The sequence below is a fragment of the Dipodomys ordii genome, unplaced genomic scaffold (assembly GCF_000151885.1).
Source record: "Dipodomys ordii isolate 6190 unplaced genomic scaffold, Dord_2.0 Scaffold10, whole genome shotgun sequence".
In the NCBI taxonomy this organism is placed as follows: domain Eukaryota; kingdom Metazoa; phylum Chordata; class Mammalia; order Rodentia; family Heteromyidae; genus Dipodomys; species Dipodomys ordii.
The window spans coordinates 17,000,494-17,019,456 of NW_012267226.1; the positions used below are offsets into that span (position 1 = coordinate 17,000,494).

Genomic DNA, 18,963 nt, shown 5'->3' on the forward strand with positions numbered 1-18,963 from the left:
TAAACCCTGGCCCCAAAGCAATGTTCGCTCAGATGTGAGCTTCACAATGTTACACAGAATGTTCCTTCATGGAAATCCTCCTCAGTCCTGCTTCTGTGCTCCATTGAGCTGACCCCAGCCAATGGTCATGAAAGCCTCTCTTAGACTCGCCCAGCACAACTTCCTTCAATTGGTCTGAAAATCTTTTCACTGGAGCCAGGAGCACCCATACCAGATCAGCTCACAGCTGGGGCAGCAGCCCCCCTGGAGCCCCACCTCCCCATCCCTATGCCCACCATACTGAGACCTTTAGGACTGTCTCACACACACTGGAAACAGGCCCTATTTCTCCAGAAGTGTGGATCGTGGCTTACACCCCAGGTACTCCCTCTAGAAAGGACTGCAAACTAGGGAGAGCAGGCAAGAACACAGACTTGGAGCAGGAAGGATGTCTGAGATTTCAGTTTTATCCCTGGGAATATGCTATCTCCTGAGCTAATGTCCCTCTGAGAAGAGAGGCAAGGGCATGATCTAGAAAGAATTTCTATGGTATGCCCAGCGTTTTTTCCCCTCTCGGTTTCCAGGAGTTAGGCCTTAAGCCCAGACTCTGGACAAAGTGGCCTCATCTAGGGTGTGTCTCCATCTCAAAACCTACTGCCTATGAAAACATGGCTCTTCATGGTACAGGAATCCCTGGTTTTCTTTGGAGTAGGAGTTAATGCAATATTGATTTGCTCGATACTCCCCAGGTGTAAAGCACTTTACTAGGTCCAGGAGGTGGATAAGAGAAAAAGCAGGAGGCTAACCATACAGGGTTCCGTGAGGATCCAGCCACTGCCCCAGAGCTGCATGAGGCGGCGCTTTCCACCAGCCCAGAATCCCAGAACAAAGGTGACAGAGAATGAGGTCAGAGCAGGGATGGCACAGGGGCATAGCCTTACCATGAGGGTCAATGGCCCTGATATTAGTCTTCAGGATCTGCTAGGCAGGCCACTTCTCCTGTCTTCTGTGAACTTGGTTGGAACATGAAGTGTTCCTGGTTCACACATAGCCCCTCTCTTTGTCCCCCCTACACACACACACTCACACAGATACGTACCAGAGAGACAATGAACTCTGCTCAGGTCCCATGAATAGGCCCCTTGTTGCAGGGAAGGGGGCCAAGGGCTGGGCTAACAGAGAAAAATGTTATGGGGAGGAGGGGAAGCAAAGTACTGTTGCTTAGCAACCAGGTCCCTTGTGCCAAAGAGTGTGCCTCACGTATGCTAACACAATTCCCCCTTCCTGCTGACAGGGCTGTACTGGAGACAGTGATATTAGCATTTGTTGAAATGTTTCTGAGCCCTGTAGATTACATCACCCCTCTGTGTGGGTTGGCTTTTCCAGCAGTCTGGGACTGTCACCATGTTGGAGTTGTCGGGGTGACGATGAGGGATTGTTGTCAACTCTCTCCTCAGAGTTATACCTGTCACTTCATTGCTAGCAAGTGCGGCCTCTCTACCTTGAAAAAGACAGTTGCTACGGAAGCTTTCAATATTATCTGCTTTCCAATATAAGGTGGACTCACAGGGCACAGTCGGACTGAAAATACCTGGGAGTCATATCTCTGTAAAGAAGACAGGACAGTCCCAGAGGAGAGCAAGACTGGTGTGGCTTCCTGTCCTCCAATCACCTCTCGTATCCCACCAAGGAAACCATTAAGAATATGGGCATCAGAGTCAGGTTTTCATCTAACTCCAACTTTCCTACTTTCCTCAGTCAACCTCACATGAAAGAAGGAAGATAAGAGTACCCACCTCCCAGGCATGGAGTTAGAAATGAGATACTGGATGTGAAGCTCTTACTCTGTTGTCTGGTATAGATAGTCGTTATTACCGTTGAAACTCACCCCTGGCTTGTTCCCTGTTTTCCTCATACTCTTAGTTGTGGGCTTTGAGTTATGATGCAGAGGTCTCCACATACAGTATAATGAAAAGACAGGGATCACTTATAAATTACAAAAGTGAGTAAAAGTGGCTAAAGCTGAGAATACCCTGGCTAAGGTCTGAGATCTCCTGAGACAACACACTTTAGTCTATCAACATAATACCTGCAAACATAATACACATGTCATCAGTGTGTCTGGGCAGAGGGGTTGAATAATTCACAGGCCTGGAGCCTGTGGGCTGAGAGATAGTAGTAGATATAAGTAACAGTTATGGGGCTGGGAATATAGTGAACCTTATCTTAAAGAAATGAAAGGAGGACTAGGAATGTGGCTTAGTGGTAAAGTGCTTGCCTGGCATGCATGAAGTCCTGGGTTTGATTCCTCAGTACTACATAAAAAGGAAAAGCCAGGGGCTGGGAAGGTGGCTCAGTGGTAGAGCGCTTGCCTTGCATGCAGGAGGCCCTGGGTCCGATTCCTCAGCACCACATAAGCAGAAAAACCTGGTAGTGGTGCTGTGACTCAAGTGGTAGAGTGCTAGCCTTGAGCAGAAGAGCTGAGGGACAGCGTCCAGGCCCAGAGTTCAGGCCCCACGACTGGACCCAAAAAAAAAAAAAAAAGGAAAAGCCAGAAGTGGCATTGTGGCTCAAATGGTGGAGTGCTAGCCTTGAGCAAAAGAAACTCAGGGACAGTGCCCAGGCCCTGAATTCAAGCCCCAGATCTGGCAAAAAAAAAAAAAAAGTAACAGTTATTTGTAAAAAGTAAAATTACAGAGGCACCAACACAAAGTTGGCAAGAGGGCTTCACAAAGGAGAAAACATCTGAACTGGATTTGAGAGTAAGAGGGAAATGATTGAGTTAAGGCCTCTGAAAATTCTATCTTCCATAAAAGCAATGAAAAGACTAACAATGAAATTCTCTGGGAATCAAAGAATTTAACATCCTGGAAGTTAACCCATGGCTTACAGCAATCTAGGATATGTTCATTCAAAACAGGATAACTTTTAGTAAGAATAGTGAGGTTTGTATATTTTAACTTGTTATAATTCTACTTCCCTCCCCCCACCCTAACTGTAGTATTCTTGAAAAACAAAAAAGTACCCCTCTGGACAGGTGTGGTGGCTTACACCTATAATCTCAGTTATTTGGGAAGTGGCTATAGGAGGATCATGGTCCAAAGCCAGCAGGGATAGGGAGGAGGAGGAATTAGTGAAACTTTCTCAAGGTAGATGTGGTGGGGCAATACTGTGATCCCACACGTAAGGCTGTTCTGATTTGACCTGACTCAGAACTTGTCCAGTTGGAATATCTTTTAACCTAAGGGAATTTACTGAAAACAACTGGAGACAACTATTGGACTTTATGGCTGTCTGAAGCAGTGGTTAACAGTTGGACCAAACAACATGCTGCCCATGCATCTTAAAAGGGAAACCTGTGGAACGGGGTGTCCAGTGGATACAACATGTACTCTTGGCTTCAGCAACTCCTGATCTCCTGTAACTGCCAGTCATGTACTATCATAGCACCAATGTCCACTCTCACACCACTGGAACAAGATTTACAAGAAACCCCGGCAACGATGCTGCCTTTCTCCAACATGGGACTCAGAGAGACAAGACAGCCAGTGAGAACCTTAAGTGTTGTGCCCAACCACAGTTGGTATTTCAGTCTTGCTTTAATTCACTAGCTTCTCATCTTAGGGGGAAATATTGTCATTAGAGAGTAAATGTGGGTTTAATGATCCTGTCTTGTAAAGAGATTTCTACCCAATTGCTGTTTTATTTTTACAAATATTTATATAACCCCCTCCTAGGGGAGTAATTAGTGCTTACCAGCACATTGTAGGATTGTGACCTCATCATGGTTGGGTGAAGCCATACGACGACATTTGGGGCAATGAATGGTGAGTGGCCAGAGTGTGTAACTGCTAGTACGACATCCTCCAGAGCCTTCTCTCTCACCACTGGTGACAGCAACCTTCCAGATGGAGGCTGCTTTGTTGGCTTGGGTTCTTAATAGAGGGTATATGGAGAGTAATTTCCAGTGGGACTCTCTATGTACCTGGAACATTAGGAAGAAAATGTCATGTAAGACTTAAGTACTGCTTCCTCAAAAAGCACAACCTGACTTATCCTAAAGCCCCCTGTGTGTCAAGTTGAGACACAAACTTTCATCGACTCCCCATTGTTAGCAGGATCCATGTCTAGTACTTTAAGTTGATTATGTAGTGCACTTCATGATGTAATCCCCAACCAATCTTTAGGGGGTTCATATCTCATTGTATCCTTTCTTCCCTGTGCTTTATTTTCTAACAACAATCAAAGACCTCGAGGCTGGACATGGTGGTATAGACCTGTAATCCCAAGTTGAGAGTCATAGGTAGGAGAATCCAAGTCTGAAGCCAAACCTCCCCCCTCCCCACCCCCACCCAAACCAAGATGGGATAAGGGGAGCTCAAGAGTCTATCTAAAATGTAACTAAAACAAAAAAAGGGAGGACTGGGGTATAGCTCAAGTGGTAGAGTGCTTGTCTAGCAAGTGCAAGGCTGTGAGTTCAATCCCCAGTACTAACCCCTCCCCCCCAAAAAAAGCCCTAGAACATTCCTCAAGTCGAATATCTACTCTTCCACACCTAATTTTAGGCTATATTCTAGCTTAGAGCATCCTTCCCTCTTGTTTCTCTAATTAGAAAACTAAGATACAGCCCAACTGCCAAGCCATCCAGCATCACTCCTGATGCTCAAAATCCAAAATTGATGGCTTGTTTGTATAGATATGTTTATCCCTAACATCTTGTCATAGCCTTCAAATTAAAATAATTTTTAAAAATTCCCTTTCCATTCCTGTGCTGCAATCTCCCTTTAATAGACACTGTGGCAACAACAGAGAGGAAGAAGGGAACACAGCACACCTCCCCCCACAGAAGTACATTCTCAGGAGAGGAGGACAAGGCTCCTTTGTTCAAATACTTAGACAAAAAGTGGCCCAAGCTATATTCTAGGAAATTTTTTCTATGCCTACAAAAATTATCCATTGTTGCTGGATTATTTCTCAGTTCAGAAGTAAAATATGAAGTTTATAATTTACAGATTATAAATTGTCCCCCATTGCTCATTTTTTCATAAAGCAGGTCTTTCCCCTTTATTTAAAAGCCACTTATGTTGGGAGTTACTCAAAAATTCCTACCTAAAGACTTAAACTTACAAAATAAATACTCAGTTGAATATGGACTGTGTGAACAAATCCCCATACTGAGTCAGCTGTGTCAATATTGGACACAGAGAACATTTTCCATCTGTTTTAATTAAGACACAAAGGAGCAACAAAAATATTAATCATGTGGTTGATTAAAAATAACTTTCTAAGCATCTGTTCCAGGTCAGTAAAAGCAATCTAAAACTCCAAATCATCTCATGACTGACATGAGGGTAAACCACCTTTGTGACTCAGAGAAAATAAGTCCCCACATGTAATCTTCTTTGATACCCGATTTTTTCATCCACAGGTATTTCCTTTACTCCTCTCTAAGACTGGCATCTATCAATCATCTCAAGTTTTACGATGCAGGGCTGTACATTGTACACAGCACTCAGCTCTCTTGGAATTTAGTTTAACTCAGACACATACATGCTGAACCCTGAAAGAACAGAGAAAGTCAGTCATGGGTATATGGTGGATACACTAAAAGCAAGATCATAGTTTTCTTCATTTTTACACTAATTTGTGTGGAACTGGCTCATTTGAAGTTGGGTCTATGTACATAAGCATGCTGGAAGGTAAGCAAGTCAGGACCTTCTATCTCCATTGAATGAGTAACCACACTGAAAGCAGAGGGGCTAAATGGTTTGTCAGTGTCAGAGCCAAATGTGAAACGCAGTGTTCTGAATGCAAACCTAGAGCCCCCTTCCCTTCTCTAAGACTGATCCCTACAGACTGGGGCAGAAGAGAAATTCTGAAAGTCAGTATTCCTAGAGTCAGAGTCAAGAATGGGACTAGTGTTTCAGGCAGGACATGAGGAGCTTTGAAGAACCAAGCCCACTTGGATGAATGGAGTGGAAGAAGCTAGGAAATCTAGCTTCTTTTTGTAGTAAAGGTGAACCTTTTAATGAACCTTTTAAATGATAGGAGAACTGAGTAACTCTGGGCTAGATGAGGTAAAGGCCACAGACCTTTAATTTCAAAACACACATCCAAGACAAGAATACCCCTTCAGCTTTCCTCCCTTCCTGCCAGAACAGGAGCAAACTTCCCAGGCCTGAGGCTGTATAAGGGATGTCTGGAATCAACATGAGCCTCTGCCTGTCTCATCTTGGTTCTCTGACCATCCATGAATCAGGATTATGAAGCAGCTGTCCCATGAACTCGGCTAATTAAATTAGAGTCCACTGAATGCTCTGTTGACCTGAAGCTCACTCCAGTGAGCAGGCCCACTTTGAAGGTGACTAGATTCACAGCTGATAGTTAATAGATTAAATAAACTAGACAAAGACATTAAGAGGCAATTTTTTAAAACGGGGCGGGGGGAAACACAGGACAAGTCCTGTCTATAAGTGTTGCTGGAAACACAGCTGTGTGACTTGTAGATTTGTTTGGAGTTGTGAGTTAAACTGTAGCCCCCCCCCCCCGTCCAATTCATAAATCCTCACTCCAGTATCTCACAATGTGGCCCTATTTGGAAATAGACTTTCAATAGACATTATCAAGTGTTTTAAGGTATTTATGATAGGCACTAATCCAATGTGACTTATAAGAAGGAAAAATTTACCAGGCACCAGTGGTTCATACCTGTAATCCTAGTTACTCAGGAGGCTGAGATTTGAGGATCACTGTTTGAAGCCAGCCCAGGCAGAGATTCTTATCTCCAATTAACCACTCAAAAACCAGAAGTGGAGCTATAGCTCAAAGTGGTAGAATGCTAGCCTTGAGTAAAAGGAGCCCAGGGGCAACACCCAGACCCTACGTTCAAACCCTACAACCAACAAAACAAAAAAGTCAGGAAGAGGAGAAATTTGGATACACACAAACAGAAGACCATCTATAAGACAAGAAGCCTTGCATAGAGCTTGTGGAGGGAACCAGATTTGCAATGCCTTGTGAGGTGACCTCACATCACTCTAAGTATTAAGCTTCTCTGTCCAAATCCAACAACACAAGAAGCACCAGGCTACATCTGCTTTCAAATGAGGCAATTTAGTTGGAAAATTGTCTGTTATAAAACTCTAAATTATGTACATTTGACTTGAACTGCAGAACACTGAAAATTTGATATTCTACGGTCACTGCCCAGGGTTATGTATTTTACATTGATTATCTCATTTCATCTTCTCATATTCTTGTATGTATTATCAGTCTTGAGAAAGAACAAATAACTGGCATAGGGCCACTGAGCTAAGTCAGTGTAAGACTTGGGTATGGAGCCCAGAGAAGTGTGGTCCCACCATCCTTGACCTTGACCTGTCCCACCCACACTTCCTCTGAGCTAAGTCCATGCAGACCAACTGGCCACAGGAAAGCCCTACAAAGGGTCAGGCATACCCCATTTTGCCCATTCACCCTCAACTACTCTCCCTACAGCTACTCTCTGCCCACAGGTACAAAAAGGTTTTCAAAACCACTTCTGGAACTTTCCTTGTAATCTAAAGCAAACTTCAATGCAAATCAAAATAGGTGGGAGTGTTTGCTGTCTTTTGTTTATTTGAAGAATAACTGCATTTCCAAGAGACTGCAACTGCCATGAAATACAGAAAAATGTTTCTGTATCTAAATGTTTCTCCTCTGAACTACTCTTACCTCCTGCTTAACTAGCAGAAGTGAAAAATACAGAAAAAAAAAACTAGAAAGTTATGATTGTTGAGTTCTCAGGGACCCCAAGTTAAATTCTCATAAATTGACCAAGTACAAGTTTGGGGTGCAAGATGCAAGAAAAAAAACAGGAGTAATATTGCCATATGCATTTTCTACAGATCCATCCAGGCACATGCAAGAGGTACCTAGTATTTTTCTAAAATGAGCACGTTGACACAGCGATGTAGATGATTTCAGTTTTCTGTAAGTCAGCCAGATGTTTACTCTACTAAATATCAGAATGTCCTTTCAATTCAACGTGTCAGTGTATGAGTACAATGGATTTTGATCAATGCCCATTGTGTTTTTTAATCATCTTGCTAGTAACTGCCTTTCAGAAAGTCAAAGAAGAGGGAAACCGTTCATCCAAAATATCAACTACAGAATGAATTAGAAATTTCTCAACAGGACAAGGAAGAAATAGTATGGCTTAGGCACAGGCTCTGCTAGGAAAGCATATTTCAAAGAGCACAGAAAAATGCCAGAAATTTCTGGGCTACAGATTTTTATCCATTTGTAGTTTTTTGGTAGCACTTGGGAACCCTAGGGCCGTGCACACGCAAGGTAAGCACTCTACCATTGAGCTACATCCCAGCCTCATGGCTATAGATATTAAAACAAAGATAGCATGGATGAAAGGGGAGGAGCTTCCAAAATGAAAAACCTTACACTAAAACCCAATTTAAAAAAGAAACAAGAGTCCAGTTGTAAATGGAACCCAACAATGAATCCTATAAAATAACAAAAACCAATCATTGTCAACAACAAAACAGGCTATTGATGAGCCAAACTTAAGAATGGCCTGGACATGAGAAAATATGTCAGGAAGACCAAAGCCAAGAAGCTAGTATGTTTATTTTTAAAACAACTTTTATTTTGAGGGATTTGTAACAGAGGGAGTGGTTATGATTACTGAAAGAAAAGGAAAGAATTTTGGGGTTGATAAGGTGCTATTTAAAAAGTAGCAGGCAGAAAGCTCAAGAGCTCAAACACTATTTTGTTTCCACACACCTATCGAAGAGAATTATCTTCAGACTGGGAAGGAAGGCACAAATTCAGTTAAGAGGAATATGAAACCTAAAGATAATTGAAAAGATAGGAAAAGGAAAACCTAGGCTTTAAATGAGTTCACAATTCTAGACCCAGATGAATATATCCTGTGGGATTTACAAAAAAAGATACTGCAGATGTAATCACAAAACCACATTACATAGTCTTTGAGAAGAGCAGTGCTCTAATTTTCAACTAGGAGGTAAAAGATCTAACTGCTACTTCAGACCAATGCAACTGAAGCCAATTTTATGAAAGATTCTAGAACAGATTACTAAGTAGTTAATAAAAGGAAAAAAAAACACCTCTGCTTTTGTTTTAACCAATAATGTAGATAGAGATATGACAACTATTTAGACTGTATTTAGGAACAGAGCTCCATACTGAAATTAAACTTGTAACAAGGCTAATGACATATTTAATGTGATGTATAATCTTTTCTCATACTGAAAGGTAACCAAGCATAAATGGAGCCTTTCATGCAAATGAAAACAATATTCTCTCAAAGCAGTTTTTCTACAGCAGGATAGAAAATGGGAGACCAAAGCCAGAGAGCAAGAACTCGACCTGCCCACACACCACTCCGACAGACTTAGGAAAGAGGGTGCACTGCCTTAAACCAAGCTAAATCTCAGACTCCAGCTTCTTTCTTATCCGAGGACTCAATAGCCAAGCTGAATAACCAGGTCTCCCAGGATTCCTTCTGCTTCAAGAATCTCCTTCTTAAGAGCACAAGGGAGATCCTTTCTGATGAGACAATTAGCAAGAGGAATGTTTTATGTGTACCCTTCCCAACACCTCCAAACCACAGGATCGGGTAAGCTGGAGTAAATGGCTGGGGAAATAGAGGTGAGTAAACCATCAGATGCCTTGGAGATATATGTTACTTATTACCCAGTGTTTGAAGAATGGGAATGGAGCAGATCTAAGGTGAGCCTAAATGAGCTGGAATAGAGAAAAGGGCGGGAGAAACAGGCAGATCCTGGGGGCAGAGGTGAGGGAATAACAAGAGAATGCTTCCCAAGAAACACATATATGGAATGAGCTCTGAGCTTGACATGCTGCCTGGCACTTGTGTCAGTGATCCACTGTGTTTGGGGGAACAAGGGAAGGAGGCATGCTACAGATAAAAGTAAGGGATCCCCAGCCAACTGGGTAATGGATACTCGGGGGCCAATGACTAAATGTTCTCGCATGTGATTCAATTATAAAACAACAGCCACCTAGACTCCTTAACTGGCCTGCAAGGTCCTCAGTCTTGCTTCGCCCTCTTTTCCTGCTCCTTCTCCATCCTTCTTACCTCCTACACACTCCCTCTCTCCACTAGTCTAAGCTCACCATCCACTTCCTATCTCATTAGACCTTTGTAAGGGTTGGTTGTAGTTGTCTCCACTTAAATATCTACACAGCTTACCTTTCCAAGACAATGCACACACCATCCATTTAAAACCACGGCTCCAACTGCTCATCAGCCTATGCTTTCCCCCAGCACTGATTAGCTTCAAGCATACTTACTTTATGTTTACTATTTCTTTGTTGCTAGAGCTTACATAACCAGAGGGCAAGGAATTCTTGTGTTTGATGCTGAAAACAAAATTTTACTACCCATGCAGCGGCTATAAAGTAGAATGTAGTCCTAAGCCTGTGGGGAGTTGGGGAGGGGTATAGATGTTTTGGGCCTCTGTACGTCTCTTATTCAACAGTTGGAAATCAATTCTCCTGCTAAACAAATAATACATCTGGTTTCCAAAGAGGTGTGAAGAACACAGCTAATCAGAATTACTGCCCTTCTTCTCTAACCTGTAGGTGGAGATTTCATAACTTGCTGTGGAGGCATCTAATGCTATTTCTAGGTACAACTTGTGATATAGCTAAACATCTCCCAATAAAGAATTTCTAAGTCATATGATAATTTTTTCTCAAAACTGAGCTAGATGTAGACTTACACTGGTACTATCAGCTATTCAGGAAGCTCCTCCCCAGCAAAAACAATGAGACCCTACCTAAAACAATTTTTAAAAGGTCTGTGGGTATGTATCAAGTGGTAGAGCACCTATCTAGCAAGCACAAGGGTCTGCATTCAAACAATGAAATTGACACTTTCTGATTTTTTTTATTTTTTTGGTCATTCATGGACCTTGAACTCTCTGGGCCTGGGCACTGTCCCTCAGCAATTCAGCTCAAGGCAAGCACTCTACCACTTGAACCACAACACTACTTCCAACTTTATGATTTTTCAAAGGAAATTTTAGGCTTTGGCAAAACATGTTATTTCTAGAAGGAAATTATCACAGATGTCCAATACGAGTTTCATGATTAGGAAAAAGGCAAGCATGAAAGCCCAGCTTAAAAGGACTATCCAAGACTTCCTGTATAGAAGGTAATGGCAATAGGCTTTTGCTTTCTGCATCCATAGCAACCTCCCATCACTAAGATTCATTCTTATATACACCTTCGCCTACCCCTGGCACAAAACTAAGTATGCAGCTCAGACAAACTGCTTCTCTGGGACTTTCTTTTTAAAAAATGATCTGAAAAATGATCTGAAAAAAATGATCTGTGTTTGTCTATACCACAGTACTTCCAAAAGACAAAAATCTGAGGGCTGGGAAGGTGGCTCAGTGATAGAGCGCTTGCCTTGCATGCATGAGGTCCTGGGTTCGATTCCTCAACACCACATAAGCAAAAAGAAAAAAGCCAGAAGTGGTGCTGTGGTTCAAGTGGTAGAGGGCTAGCCTTGAGCTGAAGAGCTGAGGGACAGGGCCCAGGCCCAGAGTTTAGGCCCCATGACCAACCAAAAAAAAAAAAAGAAAGGACGACAAAACCTTGGGAAATCAGGTGAACAACAGAATGAGAGCCCACAAAAAGCTGGGACTCATGGCCTTCAGGGACAAGAATCTGCAAGCTTAGGAACAGATTATCCATCTCTCCTTTAACAATGTTATTAATCAAACATGTCTTGTTTGATCTACTCACAAGTGCTGTTCAGCAACATACTGAAGCTTACAGTACAAATGCCGCTCAGTCTGACCTTTCCAGGGCTGACCAAGGCCAAAAGTTCAGGATAAAACCAACAAGTTCTCTGGCTCCATTTCCATGGGCCAGGCTTAGATGTTTCCAGGCCTGAAGAAACACTGCCACCTGGAGGATCTCTACTTCAGCAAAATTCTTTCACAAAAGTGACCAAGGGTTAGCCATCAATAATTTAGCAGCCACATGGAAACTAGAGCCACTATCAAATCACCTCACAGATTTAGAGTGTTCCAACTTTCAAACAACTTTCCTTTTATTACAACCTTGGGAAACGGTTCACAAATTTCACTTCCCAATGTGATCTGTGTAATCTCTGGTGCTCTTTGCGAAGAGGTTTCCTTTACTTGGCCCATACAGCCACAAAATAAGTCAACGTTCTTGACTCCCATAATCAACATGCTTAACTTCCCAAATCAGCATGCTCTAAAAGAAAGGTCTACTCCCATTCCAGCGCAGGTTCCCAATCAGAAGAGATACCCTCAAGGATGCGCTAAGGGATGCCAGATTCAGTTCCCACTATCATATCATACAACTAATGGCTAGCCAGTCTGAACACTGGCTTACTATTCAGCTACCAAATTGCCATGGCTAGGGAAGAGGATGATGCTTCTCTGTGCCATGGTTAGCAAACTACTCAGGGGAAATAGTCCCCAGGGACTAAGCCCACACAGCCCAAGAATTCGGTCTTCTGTGCTACTATGAGGAGGGAAGTAATGGGGAGCAGTTTTTGCTTAGAAGACAACCCACCCCCAAACTGCTGTACACACCTGTCAAGCAACAGTAGCTCTTTAACTAAAGAAATCTGTTGCTCTGTGTAATAGCCTCGTGATGCATTTATTCAGTTCTGCCCTTTGTATCCTATTCTTAAAATTGCTGAGAAAGAATGCTAACTAAAATTCAAGTTTCAAAAATTTGAGTTAAAAAAAACAAGTATTTTCTTCCTCTCTTAAGAAGGCTCACTTCTTTGTTCTACACACACACACACACACACACACACAGCTGTTCAGACCATTTTATTTTCTCTCGGAGTTCTAAGCAGGAGACAGAGGACAAATTATCTTTAACCAGGTGAGTTCTGAGAGAAAGTTTTACCAGTATTTCTCATTAGTTCCTCTATGACCCTTAAATAGGAAAAGACTAAAAAGGCTGACCAGAAAGAACTATGGACAAAAAGGTGAAGGCAGGGCGAAAAAAAAATCTATTTTAAGGCAAGAGACTAGGAGGCTGAGGAATCGAGACGTGGGCTCATGGGACTGGAAAAACCCTTTGGAAAGCACCTGCCTCAAAAGCACACTATGATCAAATCCTTTACCTTCTTTCACAAAGTGAAACCATAATCCAGTAGCAAGAGATAAAATACAGGCAAGGGTCCAAGAGGTCCAGGACCACTTAAACACAACATATGCTTCCAATGGCTTTAAAGACTGAAAAACACAAAAAGTCAAGCTGAAAGATTAGCTATATGCTCATGCCTGTAATCCTAAGTACTCAGGAGGCTGAGATCTGAGAATCACATTCAAAGGCAGCCCAAGCAGAAAGTCCATGAGACTCATCTCCAACTAAACACCAGAAAACTGGAAATGGCACTGTGGCTCAAGTGGTAGAGCACTTGCTTTGGGCTGAAGAGCTCAGGGACAGCGCCCAAGCCCAAAGTTCAAGTCCCATGACCGACAAAAAAAAAAAAAAATTAGCTGTCCATCAAATGAAGCATTAGACAGTAGGGTCCGGTCCAGTGTTAGGATTCCTAGGCACAAATATTCCAAAGGAACACTGGCAATATGAAACCTGTGACATTTGGCAAGGTGCAGAAAAATGAAGTGTGAAAACAGGAGAAAAAAAAACCAAGAAAACAAAATTTAATTGTAATAGCAAAAATATATGCTTAAATGAACTCTTAAGAGTCCCAGGAATTCTGAAGAGTGGTAGATAGTGGTATAAATAAAAGAGATTACCAGGCATGGTGAAACACTTAAGAGACTGAATCAAGAGGATTACAAGTTCAAAGCTTTCCTAGGCTAGATAGCAAGACCCTGTCTTTGAGAGAGAGAAAAAAAGAGACGGGAGAGAGAGAGAGAGAGATGACAGAGACAGAGACAGAGAGGCAACACTAAGTTTTCTGTGAGGGTGATATACTTCAATAAACAGAAAAGCACAGAAAACCGTTTCTTTGGTCAAAGTTCCTGCATTATTAAAGACACTCACTCTTAAATCTGAAAAGCATTATTTACTGCAAAGAATTACAAGAAGTTGCCAGACACAGGTAACACACATCTGTAATCCCAGCACTCAGGAAACTGAGGCAGAAGGATCTGTTCCAGGTCAGTCTAGGATACATAGCAAGACCTTGTCTTTAAAACAAATAGACAAGAGAGAGGGAGGGAAAGGAAGGGAAGGGAGGTAAAGTGAGGGGAGGGGAGGGCAGGAGAGAGAGGTCTCCCTAATTCCTGCAAGGCTAAATAAGGTATCTCATACCCTCCCCACCCCCAATATCTCATACATTCTTTAATTTGACTCTTGGATTCCTTAGTCCAAAGCCAACACCAAAAATTATAATATATACAGTTCTCAGAGGGCCCTGAAAGTGACATTAATATACTGTCCTATAGTTTCATCTGTATTAAAGGAGGTGGCTACAAAGTCACCCAAATGAGGTGCTTCACTTTTCTTTTTTTTTTTCTTTCCTTTTTGTAGTGCTTGGGATCAAACTGGCAACTTAATGCCCAGTTCTTCAAGGAAGCCTCATACAGGCCAGGAGGTAAGACGTCCTTAAGTAAAGTCAAACATTCCATTAATTTTGTTTCACCAAATGATTCCAAGAAGTCTTGAAGGGAGTTAAGTATACCCAAGCAGGAATCACATAGTCAAAATATGGCTTCCTCAGGAAGATGGAGCTATTTTATCTTTGCAAGGGTAGCTGCTCTTCTTTCTGTGTTCTGGAACAAGGCACGAATTAAAGCTTTTACTTCACTTGATGAAAACGCAGTTGCCAAGGGTCCTTTCCCATCAGCCCACCTGCAAAACAAAAGATTGAATTATGTTTCCTATTATGTCTCAAGATATAATTGTTTTTAATTTCTTACTTTGTTGTAAATGTAATTATAAGCTTATAATCTACAAGTACTTGTTTTAAATAGAAATAAGATAAAACACTAAGTATTTTTCCTCTTCATTGTAGATTTACCCATCAATATCTTGGCTACACTAAATATCAAGTGCACTGGCTGCACTTGGTGCAGGCATAGCCAGATGAAGGGTCCTAGACAGGAAGATAAGACTGTCCTTCCTTAAATGTATACTCACTAAGCCTCATTGAACATGGTCATTATGATCATACTCTCAATGTGTTGGGTTCTACATAACAATTTCAAAGAAAAACCACCAAAACTGGGGCATGGCACAAATAGCAGAGCATCTGACTAGAACCTGCATAGGCCTTAAGTTCAAGCCCCAGTATTAACATTTTAAAAAACAAATAAATGAGTTCTGGGTGCTGGTAACTCACACCTATAATTCTAGCTACTCAGGAGGATGAGACCTGAGGATCACAGTTTGAAGCTAGCCAGGGAAGGAAAGTCCTTGAGACTCTGATCTCCAATTAATCACCAGAAACCAGAAGTGGAGCTGTGGCTCAAAGTGGTAGAGTGCTAGCCCTGAGAAGAAAAGCTCAGGGACAGCACCCAGGCCCTGACCTGAGTTCAAGCCCCATAATTGACAAAAACAAAAAACCCAGACAAAAATTTTAACTTTCATCCAGGTGTGAGGTTGTACTTATACCTAATCAATTGTACTACATGCCCAAATCACACGCTACAGATAAAAATAACATGAGCAAGAACTCTTTATGTTGTCAAGTGGGAAAGTGATAAAAATTCTACACTATGGTAAACTACAAAAAGGCCCTAATTACTGCTATTCAACAAAAAACTCATCCCTGAATAATATTCAGAAGAGGTTGGGGATGTGTGGTTCAGTGGTCAACTATTTGCCTAGCAAGACTGGCATGTGTGAAGCAACAGAGAAAAGCACGGCTACCAATGGCACTATTGCTCATCTGTCATTATACTAAGATAGTCTTTACAGAAAGTTTTTGCATACCGATCTCCAATTTCTTGCAAGTTAGCTTGTAGTATCATCATTAACTCTTTGAAAGACATCCATTTGGGCACATAGACTGGAACCTCTTCTTGATATTTCTTATTATTGCTTTCTTCAGACAGAGGTGCAAATACTTGAGGTCCTTCATCCATCACTGTTTTGCATAAAGAATACAATCTATCACCATCTTCAGTTGAAATGTCCTAGGTTTTGCATAAAGGAAACAACAGATTAGAAGTTGGCTAACTTATTGTAGGTAAGGGGCAGCACAGAGCTTTGAGGAGAGCTGTCCAGGTGGGTCAGATGCAGCAATACGTTTTCTAACACCAACTAGATATTAGATTCCATCAGCTCTCTGAAAATACTCCTGAAGCTGAAATGACACAGAGTATGTTTCACCGGATTGTCAATAATTTACTTTGCCTGCATGAAAGAATCCATTTCTCCAAGAGAATGTGGTACAGCTTGCTGCAAAACAGGACACCTTACTACAAATAAAGATTTTGTCAAGCCATGCTGGCTCAGTATAGGCGATTTTCCTGTGGGATCTCACACACACACAGTGAACTCAACTGTAACAGTGTGTTGGCAAAGTGTTACACAAGACTGTACTCACTTTATCAAATTAAATTATTTAGTTCACTTGCAAACCAAATTACTTTATACTACATAAAATGTCTCGGGACCATAGCCCAGTTTCCAATTTCTCCATTTAATTTATAGATGCTAGCTGGAGAAGCAGTATAATACTATTTCCTTATCTAGGTATAAAACAGATCAGCAGGTCTCCAGTAAAACAGATTTAGAACAAATCTGAGAAAGCACAACAGCATGAGTAAGAGCTGAAACAACAATTTCTCCATCTGTGTTGATTAAAAATGAAATTTCAAAGTCACTGTCAATAAGGTTACCATGTCTGGAGTAAAAATTTGTATCTCAAGTCTGGTGAGGCATCTACTAATGGCCCTTACCTCTAGGGCAGTGATTTTGCCAATGATCTCAGAAATGGCTGTATTCAGTAAAGTCCCCATAGCCTTGCAATAAATATTCACTGGCAGGACATCCTGCCACACAATTCCAAGTCTCTTGAGCTGGTGCAGTACCTGTGAGAACAATATGATACGTTACCCAAAAAAGAGACTGTTACAACTCACACTTGCTATTATTGTTTTATGTCTGTAAGGGGATGAGGGCATAAGAGAAAGTTCTGTAAAACATATCCAGATTTTTCCAACAGAATAGGGAATAAACTTGCTGCTTCAGGTATCAGTGTTAATGTTAGTAACTATCTCCCACCTGTCGGATTGCTTTAGTTGCCGCAGAGTAATTCTCTTCGTCATCCATGTTTGAAAAGCTCCTAGCACTGGATAATCTTTCCAGAAGTTCACCTTTCTGTGCCCGCATCTGGGCCAAAAAGCACTCTGTCCCTACATGGGAAAACAAAGAATTCTAAAACCTGTCAACTGGGGTAGAAAAGGAGAGACAAGCACAAACCATGTATTTGTTCTACCTATCTGGAAACAAACACTCTACAGCAACATGCAACTGTCCTGAGGATACTAGAAACGTAATTTGAATACAGCTAGCAATGCTTCCAATCCACCATCAGGATAAGAAACAAATCATTCTCAATAGTTTTCCTAGAGTCTAAGTCAGCTAAGAAAAATTCCTTACATAGAAGAAACTACTTACTATTCTCATCTATCTACACCAATAAAGGGAAAAGTCACAAATTGAAAAGCTAAGTGAACCATATAGGTTCTCTACTTTTTTCAGGCTATTATTAGAGTAAACACATTGATTTCCCCACCTTTCATTTCTTTTTGACTTTTAATAATCCTAGGTAAAACTAAAGACATACCAGGAGATGCTGTCTTGGGATTTGCCAAAGAATAAGCAGAGACATCAGTGAGCTCTTACTAACAATGCTAGCAGAATTGTCACAATACAAATCTTATTATGTGTCACTCTACTGACGTAACTCTGATTTGGCAAATTCAATGCACATCAGCAATGAGGTTGGGAACTCTAATGTACCATGAAATCGTGTCACAAAAGCCTTTGCGGAATTCCACAAAGACTGCATTCATTTCATGAAGTTAAATAACTAGAAACATCTGTAGATGCCCTCCTACTTTGCTATATTATAGCTAAGGACCGTACCACCCTAAATGTCCAACCTCCTCATTTATAAATTACAAAGATAGGAGGCTAAAAAAGCTACATAATCCATATGCTTTCCTCAATTTCAAGGCATCCATTACCAAGTCTTCTGAAGCCGGGTACGAGATCCACAAAAGTAGCAGTACCATCACAAAGAATGGGCGCAAGCCGTAATCGGAACTGGTGCCCCAGAGTCAGCAAGTGGTGAGCGATATACATGCAGTTGTTATGGTGAATGGCGGCCAACTGGGGAAGTTTTTGAAGGTTTTCCCTACCCCAAGAAGAAAGGCAGAAAAAGAAACCTCCTGTTAGCCAAAAGTCAAGGTTGATGAAAAGTCACGACTCCTCGAAGCTATCTTGTCTTGACTTGAACGTCTACTTTGTGAATGGTGTGCATAACAAGATGTAATCTCACTGATGCCCATTCCCATTCATAGTTAGTTATATTGGCTGAATGTGATCTCATCCTACAAAACTTCTCCAATGATTAACAAAGAAAGAAATATGCAAGGAAACATTTACCCTAACTGGAAACCTAGCAGAACTAGGCATACTGCCCTTGATATTTAACTCTGATATGTCCACGAACTACAGAAACTACAAGTTTCCTTCTCCTTTCTCCAGATTTCTATTTTCGTTATATAATGAGCCAATTAACTTACTTTCTAATTCATTAGTTTTCAAAGCTGATTATAGATTAAAGCCACATGGGAAATTGAAAAATACTCAGACATTTAGACTTCATTTCAAACAAATTAAATCACAAATTCTAAGAATGAAACCAGGGCATTTTTACTTTTAAAATATTTCCAGATGAGGGCTGGGAAGGTGGCTCAGTGGTAGAGAGCTTGCCTTGCATGTATGAGGCCCTGGGTT

The 18,963-nt window shown here is 41.5% G+C and overlaps 1 protein-coding gene across 1 annotated transcript in view; it reads right to left on the reverse strand.

The window, feature by feature from the left end:
- Positions 1–14,506: 14,506 nt before the first annotated feature.
- The window catches only part of Zw10 (zw10 kinetochore protein), a 29,111-nt gene continuing 24,654 nt past the window's right edge, over positions 14,507–18,963 (reverse strand). The window contains exons 12-16 of the mRNA XM_013009490.1: positions 18,189–18,358; positions 17,221–17,351; positions 16,896–17,027; positions 15,925–16,127; positions 14,507–14,841 (exon numbers count right to left, since the gene is read on the reverse strand). Coding sequence (XP_012864944.1) covers positions 14,721–14,841; positions 15,925–16,127; positions 16,896–17,027; positions 17,221–17,351; positions 18,189–18,358 — 757 coding nt within the window. The 3' untranslated portion in view covers positions 14,507–14,720. The remainder of the gene's footprint in view (positions 14,842–15,924; positions 16,128–16,895; positions 17,028–17,220; positions 17,352–18,188; positions 18,359–18,963) is intronic.